The 17,878-nt window shown below is 33.9% G+C and overlaps 1 protein-coding gene across 1 annotated transcript in view; it reads right to left on the reverse strand.

Moving 5' to 3' along the window:
* Positions 1 to 14,109, reverse strand: part of LOC141846805 (uncharacterized) — a 46,356-nt gene extending 32,247 nt beyond the window's left edge. The window contains exons 1-5 of the mRNA XM_074734867.1: positions 13,937 to 14,109; positions 12,970 to 13,026; positions 12,753 to 12,805; positions 10,824 to 10,875; positions 8,612 to 8,671 (exon numbers count right to left, since the gene is read on the reverse strand). Coding sequence (XP_074590968.1) covers positions 8,612 to 8,671; positions 10,824 to 10,875; positions 12,753 to 12,805; positions 12,970 to 13,026; positions 13,937 to 14,048 — 334 coding nt within the window. The 5' untranslated portion in view covers positions 14,049 to 14,109. The remainder of the gene's footprint in view (positions 1 to 8,611; positions 8,672 to 10,823; positions 10,876 to 12,752; positions 12,806 to 12,969; positions 13,027 to 13,936) is intronic.
* Positions 14,110 to 17,878: the final 3,769 nt, after the last annotated feature.

A 17,878-nucleotide genomic window follows, 5' to 3' on the forward strand; every position in this document is an offset into this window, starting at 1 on the left:
ATCAATCAGAGCTTCCTGTAAGGAACACAATTGTGTTCCACTTGGACTTTTGACGAGGACACCATAGCACGATCCACGACCTACCCACGACACCTGCCACCATCATGGATCATGGAGATTTTCAAGACAGTGCCTCCCTTGTATTTTAGAAAATTACATTAGCCTCCCTTGTATTTTATAAAATTCTATTGTCCATCCCCTACTTTTTCAAAAAATATGTTAGGGTTGTCTACTTTTTAGGAAATTATGTCAAGGTTCTAAAACTATAAAAGGAGGCAAGAGGTGGTGGTGGCAGCTACAAGGCATCTATTGATAGGGGAATCAAAGGATCTTCTGATCCCTTGATAGGGGATTGAGAAGGAGGCCACATCTAAGATGTCAGAGGAGCTATGACGTTAAAGGTCAGTATTTCTAACATTAAGAAGTATTTCCCTAATTCTAGAATTAGAGAGTCATCCGATGTTGAGTTGACAATTGTAGTTTATTATTTTTCTCTTTTATTGCATGATATATTAATCCTTCATTCATGTCTTAGCATACTTAACATGCTAATATGTCTTAACGGACGTTAACATGCATCTTGGAGTAAAGAGGAAGAACCGAAAGACAAACTTTAATCTTAGACCTAATGTCTAACGGTAAAGAGGACGTTAACATACACTTTGAAAGTAGTTTTCAAAGTGAATTTTCAAGAATATTTTCAAAATGACCTAATGAAATTTGGCAACAAAATTTTCAAATATTTTTAAGTCACTTAAGAAAGTTTTCAAAACTCTTCATTTTGAAAAATATACTTAATAACTGGGAGAAAGAAAATTCTAGAAAAATTTTTAAGTAAAAATATGTTTAACATCTTTTCAATTAAAAATAATTTTAAAAGTAAGATTTTAGAAATGAGTTTTTTTTTAAGAAAATATTTTTAAGAAAAATAATTTAAACTTTCAAAATTTTGAAAGCACTTAGTGAAGAAAAATAGAGATAATTTTCAAAAGTCCTAAACAACAATTTTAAATTTCAACCCCTTAAGACTCCATTTTGAAATAAATAAGGACTTTAATGCTTAAAGAAACTTGAATAATCAATAAAGCAAGCAAAAAGTGAAAAAACATAAGTCCTAGAGTCCAAGCATACATGATGGTCAATTGAATATGCATATTTACTTGTAATACGGTTAATTTCAACCTTACTTTCCATTAGGGGTTATAACTTCATTTTAGGAAGTTAGTGTTTATTAGACCAAATCAATTTATATTTGAGGTACAAATGCATCCAATTCCAAGTTTTTGACACATAAAGTTGTGTTAATTTGTTCTGATTTTTTTTAAAAGTCAAGTGAGATGCTAGTCTATCTTGTGAAGCTGTAGGTGTATTGGTGTAGGAAACACCAAATAATCGAACCTATATTTTGATGATGGTAAATGGTTCAAAGTTAAGGTTATGTTGTGATCTAACATGGCTTGATCTAGTGTGTAGATAGCACAACCAGAAAAGTTTTGACTGGAGGCTAGATAAGACAAGTTCTAACTAGAGGTTAGATAAGAAAAAGTCCTAGTAAATCAGCTGGACCATGGCTAGGCAAGAAAGCCTTAGCAAATTAGGGACACCAAGTGGAGAGACTTGATGGGGTTTGGAGGATCAAGATTGATTTAGACTGGAAACTGGGGATTAGAGGATCAGATCCTGAGTAGGAAGTCTAAACAGGTCAGGTGGACCAACGTTTGGCATTAGATAAATTCTCTTGAGTGAAGTTATGTGCACACGCTCTTTCAAAGAGAGCAGTAGGCGTTGGTCCAACCGAAGATTTCATAAAACACCTGAAGTTGAGACCGGACAGCTTGGAAAGTTGTCAATCATAATATATTATGCTTGCTTGTGCCAACACTGTAGTACAGGGACTTAAGATTGGAAGCTGATCGGAATAATGAACTCCGAGTGACCATAAGGATTCCAAGCGCCCGAAGGATAAGTGGTAGCAGGATAAAGCTTCATCTAGTTCTCACCACGTCAGTAGTCCAATCGCTCGGAGAAAGATAAGTCATAGCCAGAGAGAGCGTTATCCTGTTCATGTCACGACAGCATTTCAGGTGCCTGGAAGGGATCCATGGGCCTAGAGATGGATAAAGTGTGATGGTATCAGATTGGATCAGGTCGAGCTGGAGGGTGCTCAGAAAGGATCTAGGTGCCCAAAATGACCTATAAAAGAAGCTTTGCCTGTCAGCTTTAGAAGATCAATCACTACTTTCTCATACTCTCATTCTGCTCTGAAATTCTAACACAACGTCGATGTACTATCAACACCTGTACACATCTCTGGATCTTTAGTGTCGATAGTTTCTGTTTTAGTTTTCATCTTTCATACTTACTTTTTGAAAAGGATCTGTAAACTTGTTATCGATCCCTATCTTTATAAAAGACAAACCTCATTCTTCTTTGAAAAGGAGGGTATTAGTGGATTGTCGATCAGAAGTAGTCAATGATTGTGGGCCTTGGAGTAGCAGCTAAAGGTTGTGAACCAAGTAAAAAGAAATATGTGCCTTTGTGTTATTTCTATTCCCGCTATTATCTTATAATGAGTTTTCAAAAATGAGTGAAAAAGTGACACGCCCTATTCACCCCCTCTAGCGCACTCTCCAATCCTACAATTCCTATTCAAGCAAACTTTTTTGTCATTTATTTTTACTATTCTATTTCTCTCACACTACTAATCCAAGGCCAAGCCTTGGTACATTTTCTTTCATCTTTTTGTGCAAATATTCTTCTAAATATCCCATCAAGAAGGGTCTAGCATGACCCATCCTCCTCTCTTCTCAAGCGAAGATTTCAACTATTGAAAGTGTCGAATGGAGTACTACCTGAACACCCAAGTGGAAATGTGAATCGTAGTCCAAACTGGATTCACACTTCCCACCAACAAAGAAGGAATACCATTTAGGTGCAATAAATGGGATAACGCAACTGAGAAGCAGATTGAGGTTGATTGCCAAAGCCACACAGATCCTCTAATGTGATTTAACCAAGGAGGAGTTCGACCATGTTGGCTCATTCATCAGGTGAAGGACCTATGGGATAAGTTAGTTGAATTACATAAAGGAGTGTTTGATGCAAAGATATGCAAAAGAGACATACTATTCAATCAATTATACAACATAACCATGAAAGACGGAGAAATTGCAAGTCAGTTGCATGCAAGAATCCAAGACATCCTTAATGACTTACATACAATCGGGCAATGCATGGAAAATTGAGACGTAATCAGGTATGCTTTGAAAGCATTTTTGAGAAATACTTTGTGGGTATCTATGGTAGATGCTTACAAAGTTTCAAGGGATCTTTTAAAGGTAAAAATAGATAAACTATTTTCTAAATTTGAACGTCATGAGCAATCAATACTACAGCATCCAAGAAAGGTATAACTTTGTTTGCAGGTAAATTGAAGAAAGAAACCAAGACTGAACTACAATCAGACGAATAAAAATTAGAAGACAACAATGAAAGCACTACTGAATTAGTCAATCTAGTCTGAAAACTATTCAAGAAAAGAAGGGATTCATAAAAGGAGATATCAAAAAGGTGGTCCGATCCAAGAAATCCAAATCAAATTGATGTAGGATCGAGAACACATGCTAGAGGGGAGTGAATAGCGTGTGTACGCTTTTTCACAATTTTCAATTTTACGATTCGAGTGCGCACAGAAGCAAATTAAGAAAATGATAGCAGAAAGGAAAGAATAGAAAAACTAAAGAGACACTTTATTTTTACTTGGTTCACAGCCCAAGGCTGCTACTCCAAGGCCCACAGTCCTTGATCATTTAAGGCATGTTTGGTAGAGGGTAATCAGGATTACATTACAAGATAATTTCTTTTGTTTGGTAATATTTTAAAGGTGCAATGTAATGTAATCCTATTACAAAAAAACAGCCCTCCTTTGTAATCTTGATTACAAACAAAATCGTAAGTAATCCCATTACATTACAACTTAAATTTTTATCTACCAAATTTACCCTTCCCAGCATCCGCACAATCCCTCTTCCCCGTATCCCACACGCCGCGACTATTCCTCTTCCCGCATCTCGCACGCCGCGACGCCACCGTGATTCCTCTTCACTGCATCCCGCACGCCACCGCGATTCCTCTGAAATTTCACCAGAACGCTGTGACACAACGCTCCTCTTCACCTCTCGTCAGAACGCCGCAACCCTAAAACCCTACGATCAGATTTCGCCAGCCTATCAACAGAGGAGACGTTTCGCCGGCCTACCAACGGAGGAGACAACCCTAAAAATCCTTCTCTTCTTCTTTTTCCTCGTCAATAGCAGCCCTAGTTGCTGCTCTTCTTCTACGGCAACTGAAATCCGACAGTTAACAGGGTAAGCTTCTCCTCCTTCCCTCCTTTCGTTACCGATCAGATTAGCAAAGATTTCTCAATAGTTTAAGTCTGGACCATCCTGGAGAAATATGATAGTTAATATTTGTTTTCCTACGCTCCAAGAAAGGGATGTTTGTGTTTCTCCAGCTATGGTATGGAAAATTAGAAAGGAATGCAGTCTCGAGTTTTACCAGTTTTCTCAAACCCCTCCCTTTACTCCTTTAGGTTGTACTTGTCTATGGATATCCAAAAATAAAATACCTAGGGGCTAGCAAACATTTTGGTTTGATTACTGCATATACTTGCAGTAATTGCTTTGAGGTTTGAGTTGGTTCCGCCTAAGATTGAGATCTATTTGATAAATCAAAGCTCAATTTTAAATGGTGCTCATCTTAAATTATTGTGTTGTTTTAACGACTCCTTAGAACAAGTACCCATTGGCACTTATACTATTGATGCTCTCCAGTTCCCTTTTACTATCGGGATATATGGAGTTAGATCCATTTGATCGTTGATTTTAAACTAAGCTCACCTTTTTCAGTCTGAGCTCATTTGGATTTTATGCAACAATGCTGCTGCAATACTAGATGGTAGTCCTTATTAAATGAACTTTTGGACCTCAACCTTTCTTTGAAAAACTGCCTTATCCAGTTGCAGTTTATGTGCTGTTCTTTGAATCACATCTTGATTTATGGTGTTGGTACAAAAATTACTTGTCTTGTTCTGGAATAATATCAAATCATTAATGGTAACATTGTTTTGATATTTCTAAGCTTTCTAATCCTTGATCCAGTAATGCCAAAAGTTTCCTTTAGGGAGAATTTATTTCTGATAAAAATAGTTATCATCACTTAACCATTAAATTTAAAAAATCCACTCTGCTAGCTATTTCAATAACTTTTCCTATTTTCCTTGTAATTTTAGTGGAATTATTTGTCTCAACAAGAGGATAAATAGATGACATATGCTAATTCATTATTCATTACAATAATATTACTTTGACAGAAATATTGTTTAAGGTGCATTGCCTTCTTTTATGTTTCATATTTCAATATTAGTTACTTCTTTTAAAAAGTTTCTTGTTTCAATATCTATTATATATGTTTCCTGTTGAAAACTGGAAAAAAGTATGGTGGGGAGTAGGACTCATTTGTAAAACAAATCTTTGAGTTGTTAATCATTTGTGTGTTAATAGATATGTTAATCTTCCCAAACTTTGATAGATAGCTTGTGTGTTAATAGATATGTTAATCTACCAAATTTTTTTTGAGTTATTAATCATTTGTGTTATAGGTGGACATGACTTCTAAACCTTCAGAAGAATCTTGCAACTCAAGACGACCAGGAAAAAACAAACACCAATGGTCTAATAAAGAAGATGCTGCACTTATCGAAGCATTGATGCAATTAAACAATGCCGGAGGGCTTAGGAACAATACCAGATGATGAGAAAGAAGTTTGGGTAAAAGCATTATTGAGTGGACAGATTTAAGGATACAACTTGTAGGTTTTGTGGGCATTGTTGTATGGAGTTGGTAGTAGTGGTTTTTTCAGTGAAAGTTTACAACTGAAAACGATGTTTTGCACGTAAGGTAATTTTTTATTATTATTTTGCTATTTTTACTCAATTGATTGCAAATTTTTTTTAATAGACTCGTCCAGATGCAGAACAATTTAGAACTACTGCATTATTGAGTTTTGGACAGATTTTTATTTTCTTGTGAGTTGTTTTCATAATTTCATTTCTTTACGATGAGGAGAAGATAAGTAAAAAATATATCTCACCATAATTTCCTGATTTTTTCATCTCTTGCTCTTGTTTTTTCAACTTTTGAATAATAAAATATAATTTTTTTATAATTTTTGAATATCAAACTATCAAAATATTGAATAATTTTAATAATAAAATTATTGGTATTATTGGTATTTTATAATAATAAACATTATATTGCTTACTGAAAATAATGGAAGGGTATTATTGGTATTGTATAATAATAAAAATTATATTTCTTACTGAAAATGATGGACACCAAACTGTAATGTAATCAGCCTTGTAATCAAAGATTACATGCATTTCTTCAACCAAACATTGTAATGTAATCTTGATTACATTACATTACATTACAAACTTGATTACATTAACATAGTAATGTAATCACGCTTGTAATGTAATCCAGTTTGTAATGTAATGTAATGTAATCTTGATTACATTACTATGTTTGGTTGAAGGAATGAATGTAATCTTTGATTACAAGAATGATTACATTACCGTGTTTGATGTACATTATTTTCAATAAGAAATCTAATTTTTATTATTATAAAATACCAATAATACCCTCCTAATTTTTAAAATAAAATAAAATAAATGTAATAATAAAGATTATTTTTATTATCTTTAAAATAAATTATTTTATTAATAATTAATAATTTTTATTATTAATAAAATTAAGAATTTTTATTAATAAAAATAATAATTATTTAATAATTTTATTAATTATAAAAAATAAAAATTATTAAAATATTTATTAATTACTAATTAAAATTAATTAATAATTTTTAATAATTAATAATTTATTATTAACTATTAATTTTTAAAATTAATTATTAATAATTATTTATTTATTTTTATTTTTAAAATAATTAATTAGTTTAAATAATAATTAATTAAAATTATAAAATAAAAATTATTAAAATAATTAATAAATATTTTATTAATTAATAATAATAAATAATTTTTATTTAAATTATTAATAATTATTATTATTAATTTTATTATTTTAATTATTTTATTAATTATAATTATTAATACTTATTTTAATAATTAAACCAACAATTTATAAAATAAAACTATTTTTTTTCCTTAGACTCACCTCTGATACCTAAGCAGTCCCTGGGCTGCTTTTTAAAAGGGTCATCTAACAGAGGACTGCCTGCAGGAAACTGGGCAAAATTGCCCCATGCTAAACTGCCTAGGGGATCACCTTTTAAAAATAATAAATTTCTCCATCACACCTCCAATGACCTCCTCCACTACCATGCTTCATTCTAGATGACAACTATACGACCAAAGCAAATCGTCTATGGAGGGGTCAAATGGTGCTATGGATATGGAAGATGCCCTCTTAAATGAAGGTGCCTCCCAAAGTATGTCTTAACTATTCCAACTCGGTTGAACTACGTGAAGAAACATAATTCTGAGAACCAGTCACAACAAGCATATATGACCCTTATATCTAATGTGATTTAAAATATATTTTGAAGATCGACATTAACAATAACGTCTTAGAATTGGCCAAAATGTATGTTGATCTCTTTATCATATTATCACAATTTAACAAGTCAATCACATCACATGCTTGAAAAATATGATCTCTAGCCCATGTCCAAGTCTTGTAAGAAGTATTAAAAGATGCTCGTGAGGTTGAGATCAATAAACTACTAAAAGAGGACAAACTTGTTAGAATTAAAAGATACTCATGAAATTGGGATCAATAAACTACTAAAAGAGGGCAAGCTTGTAAGAGGTATTAAAAGATGCTCGTGAGGTTGGGAGAAGAGGGCAAGCAACTAAGTATCAATATGCTACCATGAGGCTTTAATAGATTTAAGAGTCTCCACAATCCGAGTGGTGAGATGTTCTAACTGACCTTGACTCATAAAACAAACTCAAATCATTGGAGCACATGAAACATAATTTTTCTCATTAAGATTCTCTATGATAATAGTTATTGGACTTGAAAAGCTTTAATAGTAGATTGAGCTTCTAATATGGTTAAGGAACTCGACATATTGAGATTGGGGGCAATTTAGCAAAAAGATAATCAAATTTTAGAATTTGAAAAAATAAGCATGATTTATAGTTTTTAAAGAAAAAATACTGGTATGCTTTTAATTAGGATCCACTAATAGCCTATAAAAGTGACCAAATGAGACAATCTTAAGATCAGACCTGCACCTACACGTATAGATGTTGTTGAGGCATTCAACATTGCTAAGGAGACAACGACAATCAACCGAGGAGGGAGAAGCGATGTAGAAAGAGGTGGCGGTGTGGTGGGTTCATAAAGAAGAAGAATTTCATGTAGATGATGTTGCAACATTGAGCATAAAAAAGTGTGGGATAAAAGACAATTACATCTCTGTAAATATAGCAAAAAATACTAAGAAATTGTTTATCAAGCAACAGAAGTAAAAATAATAATAATAACTTTACATGCTAGTAAAGACAAGGAGAAAACAATTTACCTATTGTCTTTCTTGGAAGAACACCAGATCTTCTTTCTTCTTCCTCTTTCTTCTTCAGAACTTCACAAAGGAACCATTATCAATAATTATTGTAACTTGATGTGAATTAATTGATGCGTGTATTTGGAAAAGGGAGCAGGTTCTGGTGAAGTAATAAAGAACTTAAAATAAAGAACTTATCAAACAGAACTTATCAAACAAATTATGTATCTTACATTTCAGCATGCATTGATTACACGATATTCTAAAAGAACATAAGATTAGATAATCAAGAACAGTGCATGTATAATCAATTTACAGTTCGATGGAACACATTTAAGTGTGTAACAACAAATTCAACATATGTAACAACACATTCAGCAAAAATATTAGTAGATTGCCAATTTTAGCAAAAAAAAAAAATACAAACTGAAAAAATATCCAAAGTAGATGCACCAGTAAAATGGAAACACCACATAATGTTTGAAGAGTGAACTATAACAACAAGCCATAAGTCTCATCTATAGGGTTCATTGCATGCCTATTTAAATTTACATAAAGCTACATCGCAAGCAATGTCAAAATATTTAATCATTTTAATTCTGCTAAATATAATTTCCTTTAATCTCCCTCTACACTTCATGCCTTCAACTCTAATCAATTCAATTGTCCAACTATAGAATATATTCTCATGTTTCTACCATCTTAACATAGTTTATTATCTACTTGAGCAAACTTAATTTTTCATCATCGTCAAGGACTCAAGATCAGCTCCTTTCATCCATGTCGGCCCATCTTCCCTCGGCATCGAGACCATTGAGACCTCCCATCTTCCTCAACGTGGCTCACATTCCTTCGAGCTCCTTTGTCTTAGGGCTATGGAGGGCACAACAGTCAGCACCAATGCATCTTATTCTTCTAAACCATCATCAAAGACTAGAGATCAACTCATCTTCCCTTCATGTCAAGACCAATCAGACCACCTTGTCTTCCTTTAAGACCATGGTCCTAATGCCATTGAGAGCATTGCAGCCGGCAGTAGTTCCTCCTACAACATCAATTCATCTTCTTTTTCTTCTTTTTAATTCATCTTCCCTTCACATCAAAATGAGTGAGACCACCTTATCTACTTCAAGGTCATTGTCCGAGGGCCATCAAGAGCACTGCAGTCCACCCAATTCCCAGGGGCATTGAGAACACCATAGTCAGTCCCTAGTTCTCCTATTGTGGTTGGACACAATTCCATGCTGCAACTTGTTCTTCTCCTCTTGCAACTTGTTCTTCTCCTCTTGTTTTTCCTATTTTCTTCTTCCATTGTTAGGGTTTAACAGAATCATGTTTTGCAGTGTCTTCTTCATCTTTTATTGTCAGGGTTGGCACAGAGACCGACATTACCCATCCGACATGACACCAATACATCTTGCTCTGCCTTTTGTAAATAATTCTACTATTGTAGTAACTCCACATGTTCATTTTAGCAATATCATCTTTGTTATACCAAGTCTTTATATGTGTTATTTCTTAACTATCTAATGCTCTAGCCGATACAATATCATTGCTTGTAGCCTTCTACCATGCATTTATAAACCTTTTTCTTTTTAGTCTAGGAGAAACACACGACTAAAAAAAGAACTCTACACTTTAACCACTCATTTTTTCCTATTAATCATAGCCTCATTAATAACTATTTCTTGAAAGAAAATACTGAAATCTAAAACTATTACAGAAAGTTCAAAAAGTGAAATATATAAGAAAAGTAAGAAGCTAGGTTTAAGTCTTTATAGGCATATGGCAAATGTCAAAGCATATCATGGCAAAACAGTAGTCCACACAACAATGTAGGCAAAACCTACACAAAATGTGCTAGCATATTCACTTGTTAGCCCATGTTAAAGATACCAACATGGCAATAGATAATTTATCCTTCTCTAAACCAGCATGACCCCATTTCTAAGGTAGCAAAAATCCTCAACAAGCGTGACCACTGTTGACAAGATTAAAACAAATCAAAACAAACAAAGATCATAGTCAAACATAAAAATTTGAATGTATGAATTAACTGCAGCAAACAGTTAATAATTTTACAAGTGTCGCAATGAACTACACTTTCATAAAAACTGCTGTTATCTGCATTCATTAACTTTATCGTGAAATTCTAGATGGCGTACTAAAAGCTATCATGCAATGGAAAATAGCACAAACTAAAGAAAATCAGAAGTAAAAAGGTATATACGCGCAACATTTTGTTTAATAAGTGCACGCCTTGTCTCCAATTCAACCATTTCCTGAAACATTGAAAAGCAATTATATCAGTAATATAATAAGTCAGCCAATGCATAATGGAATTAAAAACAACTCAATGAATATTGTCAATGAATGCCAACAAAAAAATTATAATCAGTTAAGGTAGATGGTTACATACTAAAATTTGTATGATCTATTTCAGCATAACCGAAAGCAATAGTGTGATGACTCAACCAAGAATCTTACTATTAAGATCACATTTTATTTTTCAGTCAGTCAATAAAACAATGTTTGTATGAGATGCATTTGGAAATTTATTCATTGAGCATTTTTTTCAACAAATACATATATGATTATGATTATTGGAGCACAAAAGTGAACATATCCTATCATCAAGTCACGTTTGTCCCAACTGCTTGTCACTAGCTACATGGATCAAATCACTCCATTGAACTCTAAGCAAAGTGATGTCATTAGTAATTTTTGAATCTCTTAAATCACTTTTAGTGGTATTAACTAGGATTTTTTTATTCCCATGTTGTTACACTTCACCTTGATTCAACTTGTTCAACTCTATCTCTGTCTTTTTCTGGTTAGGGTTTCAGTAAGCTGCTGCCTGCAGCTCACAAAAGAAGACTAAGATGGAACAGATCTTTCATGTAAGTAGCACCTCCTCTCTTCCGCCTTTTTCTTCCCTCTTACTGCTTTGTTGATATTACGATTTGGCATGTGGATTGGCACAAGGGCTCATTATGCCAAACATGTCCTCAGCGCATCTTGTTCTAGTTCAGAATTGATATCCTGTCCGAAATAAGATTTTAAACCTTGTGCACGCCATCTTAACGTACTTTATCTCATTTTATCCAGAACTACACCTAAATGTATTTGAAAACTAAAATGTTTAGTTTAACTGCCTAGTAACCCCACACATTCATCCTAATATTCTCTTCTCTTCATCATTAGCTTTTGTATGTGTTGTATCCCTGGTGTCCACACTCTTCCATAGGTATGGAGAATCATGTCATAATCTTATAAAATTTTCTTTTAGCAAAAGGGACACGAGATTATCACACAAGATTAAAGAAGCTTATCTCCAATTCAACCACTCAGTCTTTATTTTATTAATGAAATCTTCATCAATATCTCCTTGTTGATCTAAGATATTTGGCATTCTTATAGTAAGTAATTTCATGCTCATCTATCTTGTTTTTCCAGTTCTTTTCTTATTATCCAAGCTATAGTTCAACTTAACTACACCCTTTAATTCATAGATTCCTCTCCTTAATTCAATCTTAGAGTTTAATTATTTCCGCTCTTGTCAAATACTTAGGCAATTTAACACTATTTCTGTGTCAAATATATTTGAGTACCTAACCTCTTCTTTTGTGGTCTTCCTATGCATTTCATTTTAAGGCTGGTAGGACCTTTAAATTACAAAATTATTGATAAGATTGCAATAGTAATATTATGGTGTATCCAAGGAAATTAAGCTCAGTGATCAATACAATAATTGCACAAATTTGGACACAATGTAAGAAATTAGAAAATGACAAGATTTTCTGTTTTCTGCAGCTAACATACCTTAAAGCTTCATTAAGAAATTGAAACACAATAATATATCAAGGAAATGAACATTGAATTTCAGATTATTCCATCTTTATAACTTTTTTTTGTTATTATTCCTTTTTATTAAAAGTTCAAGGATCCATGTCTGTGATTCATGAAGCTATCTGATCCAATGAATTCTGCCAAAGAATGCTCTATTAAATTTTAAAGCTCAATAATGAAAAGATGGAGGATTATGTTTCATCAAAACTAAAAATCAGGTTCCTAAATGACAAAGTTGAAGCAATCAAGGGTACAGAAAAGGTTGCTAACTGCCATATTTGTCAAAAACATATGTCCTATGTGTGCTTGCCTCTTGAGTTGGAGCTTTCTTCCTTTGGCCATTCAACCAGCAGATCCACTCAACTGAAGCAATCAGAATACTCTTGGTTAGTTCCTATAATAACATAATGGGCATTAATGCAGGAATATCAAACACTAAATGCACATTATCTTGAACTTCAATTCTTCCCAATAGATCTTGGTATCTCATCGATAAGCACATGATTAAGAACAATAACCAGACTAACCTGGAATGGATGTGGGCTCTGCCTCATCTTTGAAAATAACCCATCTTTTCTCCTTCACTAGTAATATGGCAAAGTTCAGCATCATACCCATGTATTGGTCAATGAATTTCATATTAGAAATGCTTATAGCAGTTTATTATAAAATTGCAGTTCATCATAATTAATTTAATTTGGATAATTTCATTACAATATGTCACGAAAGATGATTAAGACATTATCTAAAGAACTTCTGGAAGTACCAAGTTAATAAATAAAAAATAAGCAGATGTAAACATAAATTTTTCAATAAGTAGAAGACGCAATTGCAATCAATCATTTCATCCATTTATAGTATGAGCTAGTTAAACCGTCTTAATCTTGGATTCTTTGATGCAACATAACCTAGAGGTTTCCTGGAGAATGAAATAGTGGTGTGGACCATATGGCAGTATTGAAGTATAATTTGGAATATATGATCAGAAAGCTAGAGAAGTAATAACTTCAAATCAAATTTTTTGTGTCTCATTATCTTTCAAAGAACTTGAATGATATTAACGGGAAAAATGTGAATTTATACTAGGTCATATGTATTCTTAACAGTTTTGTACTTATAGCAAAATATATCCTAACCTTCACAATACTTAGGTTTAGTATTTTTTTATTTGAATTAAATATTTTTTTTCTTTAGTTTTCAGGTCATGATCAATTAAAGATGAATAAAGTATTAATTAAACCAAATAGAATAGAAAAACAATAAACCTAAGTGACATTGATGATATGGTATTTGAGTTTGATAAAATATATCAAAGTTTAAGAAATCATGTCAATATTTAATTCTAAATGAATGATAAATTTAAGGAAGGGATAAAAATTGTTAATCCTAGGTACAGAAACAGCAAGCCATTGACTCCAAGAGTCCATCATGACGAGCAGAGCAAAGCCAAGAGGAGGCCGAGGAACAAACAGGGGAGACACATGGTTGATTTACCGATCCCGTCGATCTCCTCCGCGCGGGTGAAGTAGCGATTACCGACCTTGTCGACGCCGACCAACTTTCGGGAGCTGAAAAACTCCAGGAATTTGGAGAAGAGCTTCGACATTTTTCTTTCGGGCGACCAAATCGGAAGTCCGGGAGGGAGGGAAGAAAACAGATGAGAGTAGGGTTGCGATGCCGGCGTTCTGTTCGGCAAAATTCCCATCCAAATTAACCCCGCCCTTAACCTTAACAGAGCACGTGACTAAACCCGGTTCATTATTGGGCTGAAGGAATAGTATCAAATCGGTTTAACTATGTTAATCTTCTGTCTACTTTGCAAACAATATCATTTCTACTATTCAAATCAATAAATAAATCTTTGTTATATTGAGCATGGTGGCTTAATTAGCGCATGGAATTTATTTATTATCTTGTAAAGTTAAATTTTATCTGAGTAATATGAATTTATTTATTTATTATTTTTATTACATTATTCATTTATTTAAAAAAACATGTGATAAAAAAAACATGAGATATTTATTGTATGCAAGAGAATTATTTGATTTACACGTAGTCACTATGAGAACTTAGATATATGCTGCTGCGCAATGACTGAGCCATTAGACCCCACAGGCACTATATTTTTTGGTAGGATTATCTCTAGAGAGGATACGAACATAGATGATCGTAGCTTGTTAGTCAAAAATTTAGATCAAGTCACTTCTTTTGAGTTCGACGTATTAATTTTGGATGATATTGTAGAAGTTTGGTCACATAATCAATGGAATCTGATTCTCATTAAGAGGTATATATAAATAAATAAAGTAATATTTTTTTATTCATAATTTAAATGGTTGACAATTTAAGTTGTGCAAATACGCTTATTTTCCTTACACTTGGGGTAAGTGTATGGTGATAGGAGATTCACCACTTCATACTGGCGTGGATGATGATGATGCTTTAGTATCCGTCTTATCAGTAAGAAATCAATTGTTTTTTCTAACTTACTCTTGTACTAATTAAGAGAGGGTTAATTTAAATTTTAAATGCTTCAATATTTTTAAAATTTATTTTCTTTGAGAAGGTGCTAGAGAGAGTTCATGACGACGACTACCGCTTGGTGCATCAGTATATGAGTCATGTTGACGTTAGAAGTATACTTGCTAGCACTCTCAGAGCGTAACTCTTTATTTATTATTTTGGATTATGCTACAGTTGTATTAGTCTAGTACATTTATATACATTTTAAACTTGATTTCTAGAGTTGAAGTATCCAAGAAAAGTTATTATTCATTACATTAGATTGGTACCTTAGTTTCCTTAGGGACTCCCACTGCATTTTGGTTATTGAAGAAATACTCGAGTCGAGGTACTCATATGATACCCCTTTGCATTTTGGTTATTAAATAAATACTCGAGTCGAGGTACTCATATGATACCCCTTTGAGACCCCATGATTATTGAAGAAATACCAACTAAGTACCCCTTTGAGACTCAGAGGTTACTGAGGAAATATATATGAGTTGACCTCAACATCGAGTGCTCCTTTGAGACCAAGTGTGGAAAATGCAAAGTATTAGGGAGAACGAGCCTTATGTGGTAGGTAAGTGCCTCTTGCGCTGGAAACTCAGGGAACACAGTAGAAGGACAAAATAACTTGGATTGATACTTGAAACTTTAGAGTCAAGTTATTTGACACAGAGAACTTTCAAGTAGACCATAATGAAATGATTCATATGTGTTTGCTATTTTGTTTGATCAAGGTTTCAATATGATCATTATTCCAAAGGAACAATGCTCTTTCGGCCACCTGCATAAGAGCATAGGAACAAAAATGATCCAAATCTGATCATTATTCCAAAGGAACACAACACACTATGTTTCATCTATAACAACAATAACCTATTCCATGATTCATTGTCTTATAACTTCAACATATAACATGAATTCCATTTGTTATCACAAATTCAACAACACAAAATACTTTGTTTATAAACATTCAACAAGCAACACATAATCCACATAATCCACATAATCCATCTAATCTATTTACATGAATCACAACAAATATAAAATCACACAATCGAACTAAACATCAACATTTCCATTCAAAGTCAACAACTAAAGCATTGACAAAATTCGATCATCAATTCACTTTAACAATCATTCAACTCTGAATTACAAACAAGGTAAAAGGGTTTTTGTTTGATTGAAATTAGCTAACGACATAGAAAGAAAAACAAATAAAATTTAGCTAGGGTTAGGGTTAATGATTTAGGGTTTTCCCCCGTCGACACAAAACGAAGACACGACACCCTCTTAGTTGGGTCGTGCCAACAGGGAATGGTGGACCTCGCCGAAGCTGGCCAATTTCACCGAGATCCCGTTAGGGAAGACAGGGATCGATAGTCACCCAAGCCCCAATTTCTACTGCAAACCACAGACAGGGATTAGAAATCAAACGGAACCCTTACCTTGTGTCCTCGGTAGCTGAGATGGTCGAGCTAAGCAGGGCGTCCCTTGTCAAACTCCGGTGGATGTGGATGGGCAGGGAGCTTCACCGGAGCAAACCACTCACGATTTTGGGAATGGACGGCATGGATGAGCTCCTCAGTCCCGCAGTGAACGGACGGTGGTAGTGTCATGATTTTGGGACGAGAACACAATTTTGAGAGTTTAGGGTTAGCAAACCCTAAAATCCAGATGAAGGCGACGAGACATGGTGACGATCGACGTCTTCTCGCGGTGAATGGACAGCGACGGCGACGCTCACCAAATGAAGGCGACAGCGACGATGAGCTCTCTCGCAGAGCTGTGAGATCAGGATGAGGAGGCGACGACGACGATGACGAGCTCTCTCGTCGAGCTGCGAGATCGAGATGGGGAGGCGACGTGAGATTGGGCATTTAGGGTTAGGATAGCGATTTTTATTTTTTTGGCAACTCGCGGAATCACTTGCCACGTTGGCGAAGTCAAAATCCTGGTCACGTCAATAAGCGCGCACAATCACGTAAATTTGATCACGCAGGATAACACACACACACTATACTAGTCTGATGCTATGAATATATTTATGACCCTAAACATTAATGTGATACACTATATTGAGAGTAATGATTTTTCAACTTGATTCAGGCATGAGAAATAATGTCAAAGGCTCATTATAAGGGATACAACTATGATACTCACTAATCGACATCATAAATGAATTCTTTGGACTTCTATCTTTCAAAAAATATCAAACTTTCAATTTTGTGAATGGTGTAGGTCCATTAGCTAGTTTTATCTAAAAGTGGTTGATGGATCTAAAGAACTCTGAATCACTTCAAACCAAGACCTATGTATTAATCTAATATTCCTGAATATATCTGTGCCCTTAAACATTAATATGATACACTATATTGAGACTAGTAATTTTTTCAACTCGATTCATGCATGAGAAATTATATCAAAGATAGAGTTATAAGGGATACGACTATGATACTCACTAACCGACACCATAAATGAGTTTCTTGGACTTCCATCTAGTTCAGCAAAATATCAACCATTTGATTTTCTGAATGACGAAGGTCCATCAATCGAGAGTAATGATTTTTTCAACTCGATTTAGGCATGAGAAATTATGTTAAAGATAGAGTTATAAGGACTATGACGATGATATTCACTAATTGACAACACAAATGAGTCTATTGGACTTCCATCTAGTTCAGAAAAATATCAACTATTTGATTTTTTGAATGATGAAGGTCCATCAATCGGGGTCTTCTGAAACTGACTAATGGACCTAAAAAACGCCTAATGACTTCAAACCAAGACAAATATATTCGTTTAAGGCTCCTAAATATATTCATGCCCTTAAACATGAATGTGATTCCTGTTGGTGCAGAGAGCACCAGTCTCCTCCAAAGTTTCGATGTTTGATAATATACTTAGGTCTAATCAGTTTGACCAAGA

The sequence above is a fragment of the Curcuma longa genome, chromosome 15 (assembly GCF_044706935.1).
Source record: "Curcuma longa cultivar G26 ecotype Majalengka, Jawa Barat chromosome 15, ITB_CL_G26_1.1, whole genome shotgun sequence".
NCBI lineage: Eukaryota > Viridiplantae > Streptophyta > Magnoliopsida > Zingiberales > Zingiberaceae > Curcuma > Curcuma longa.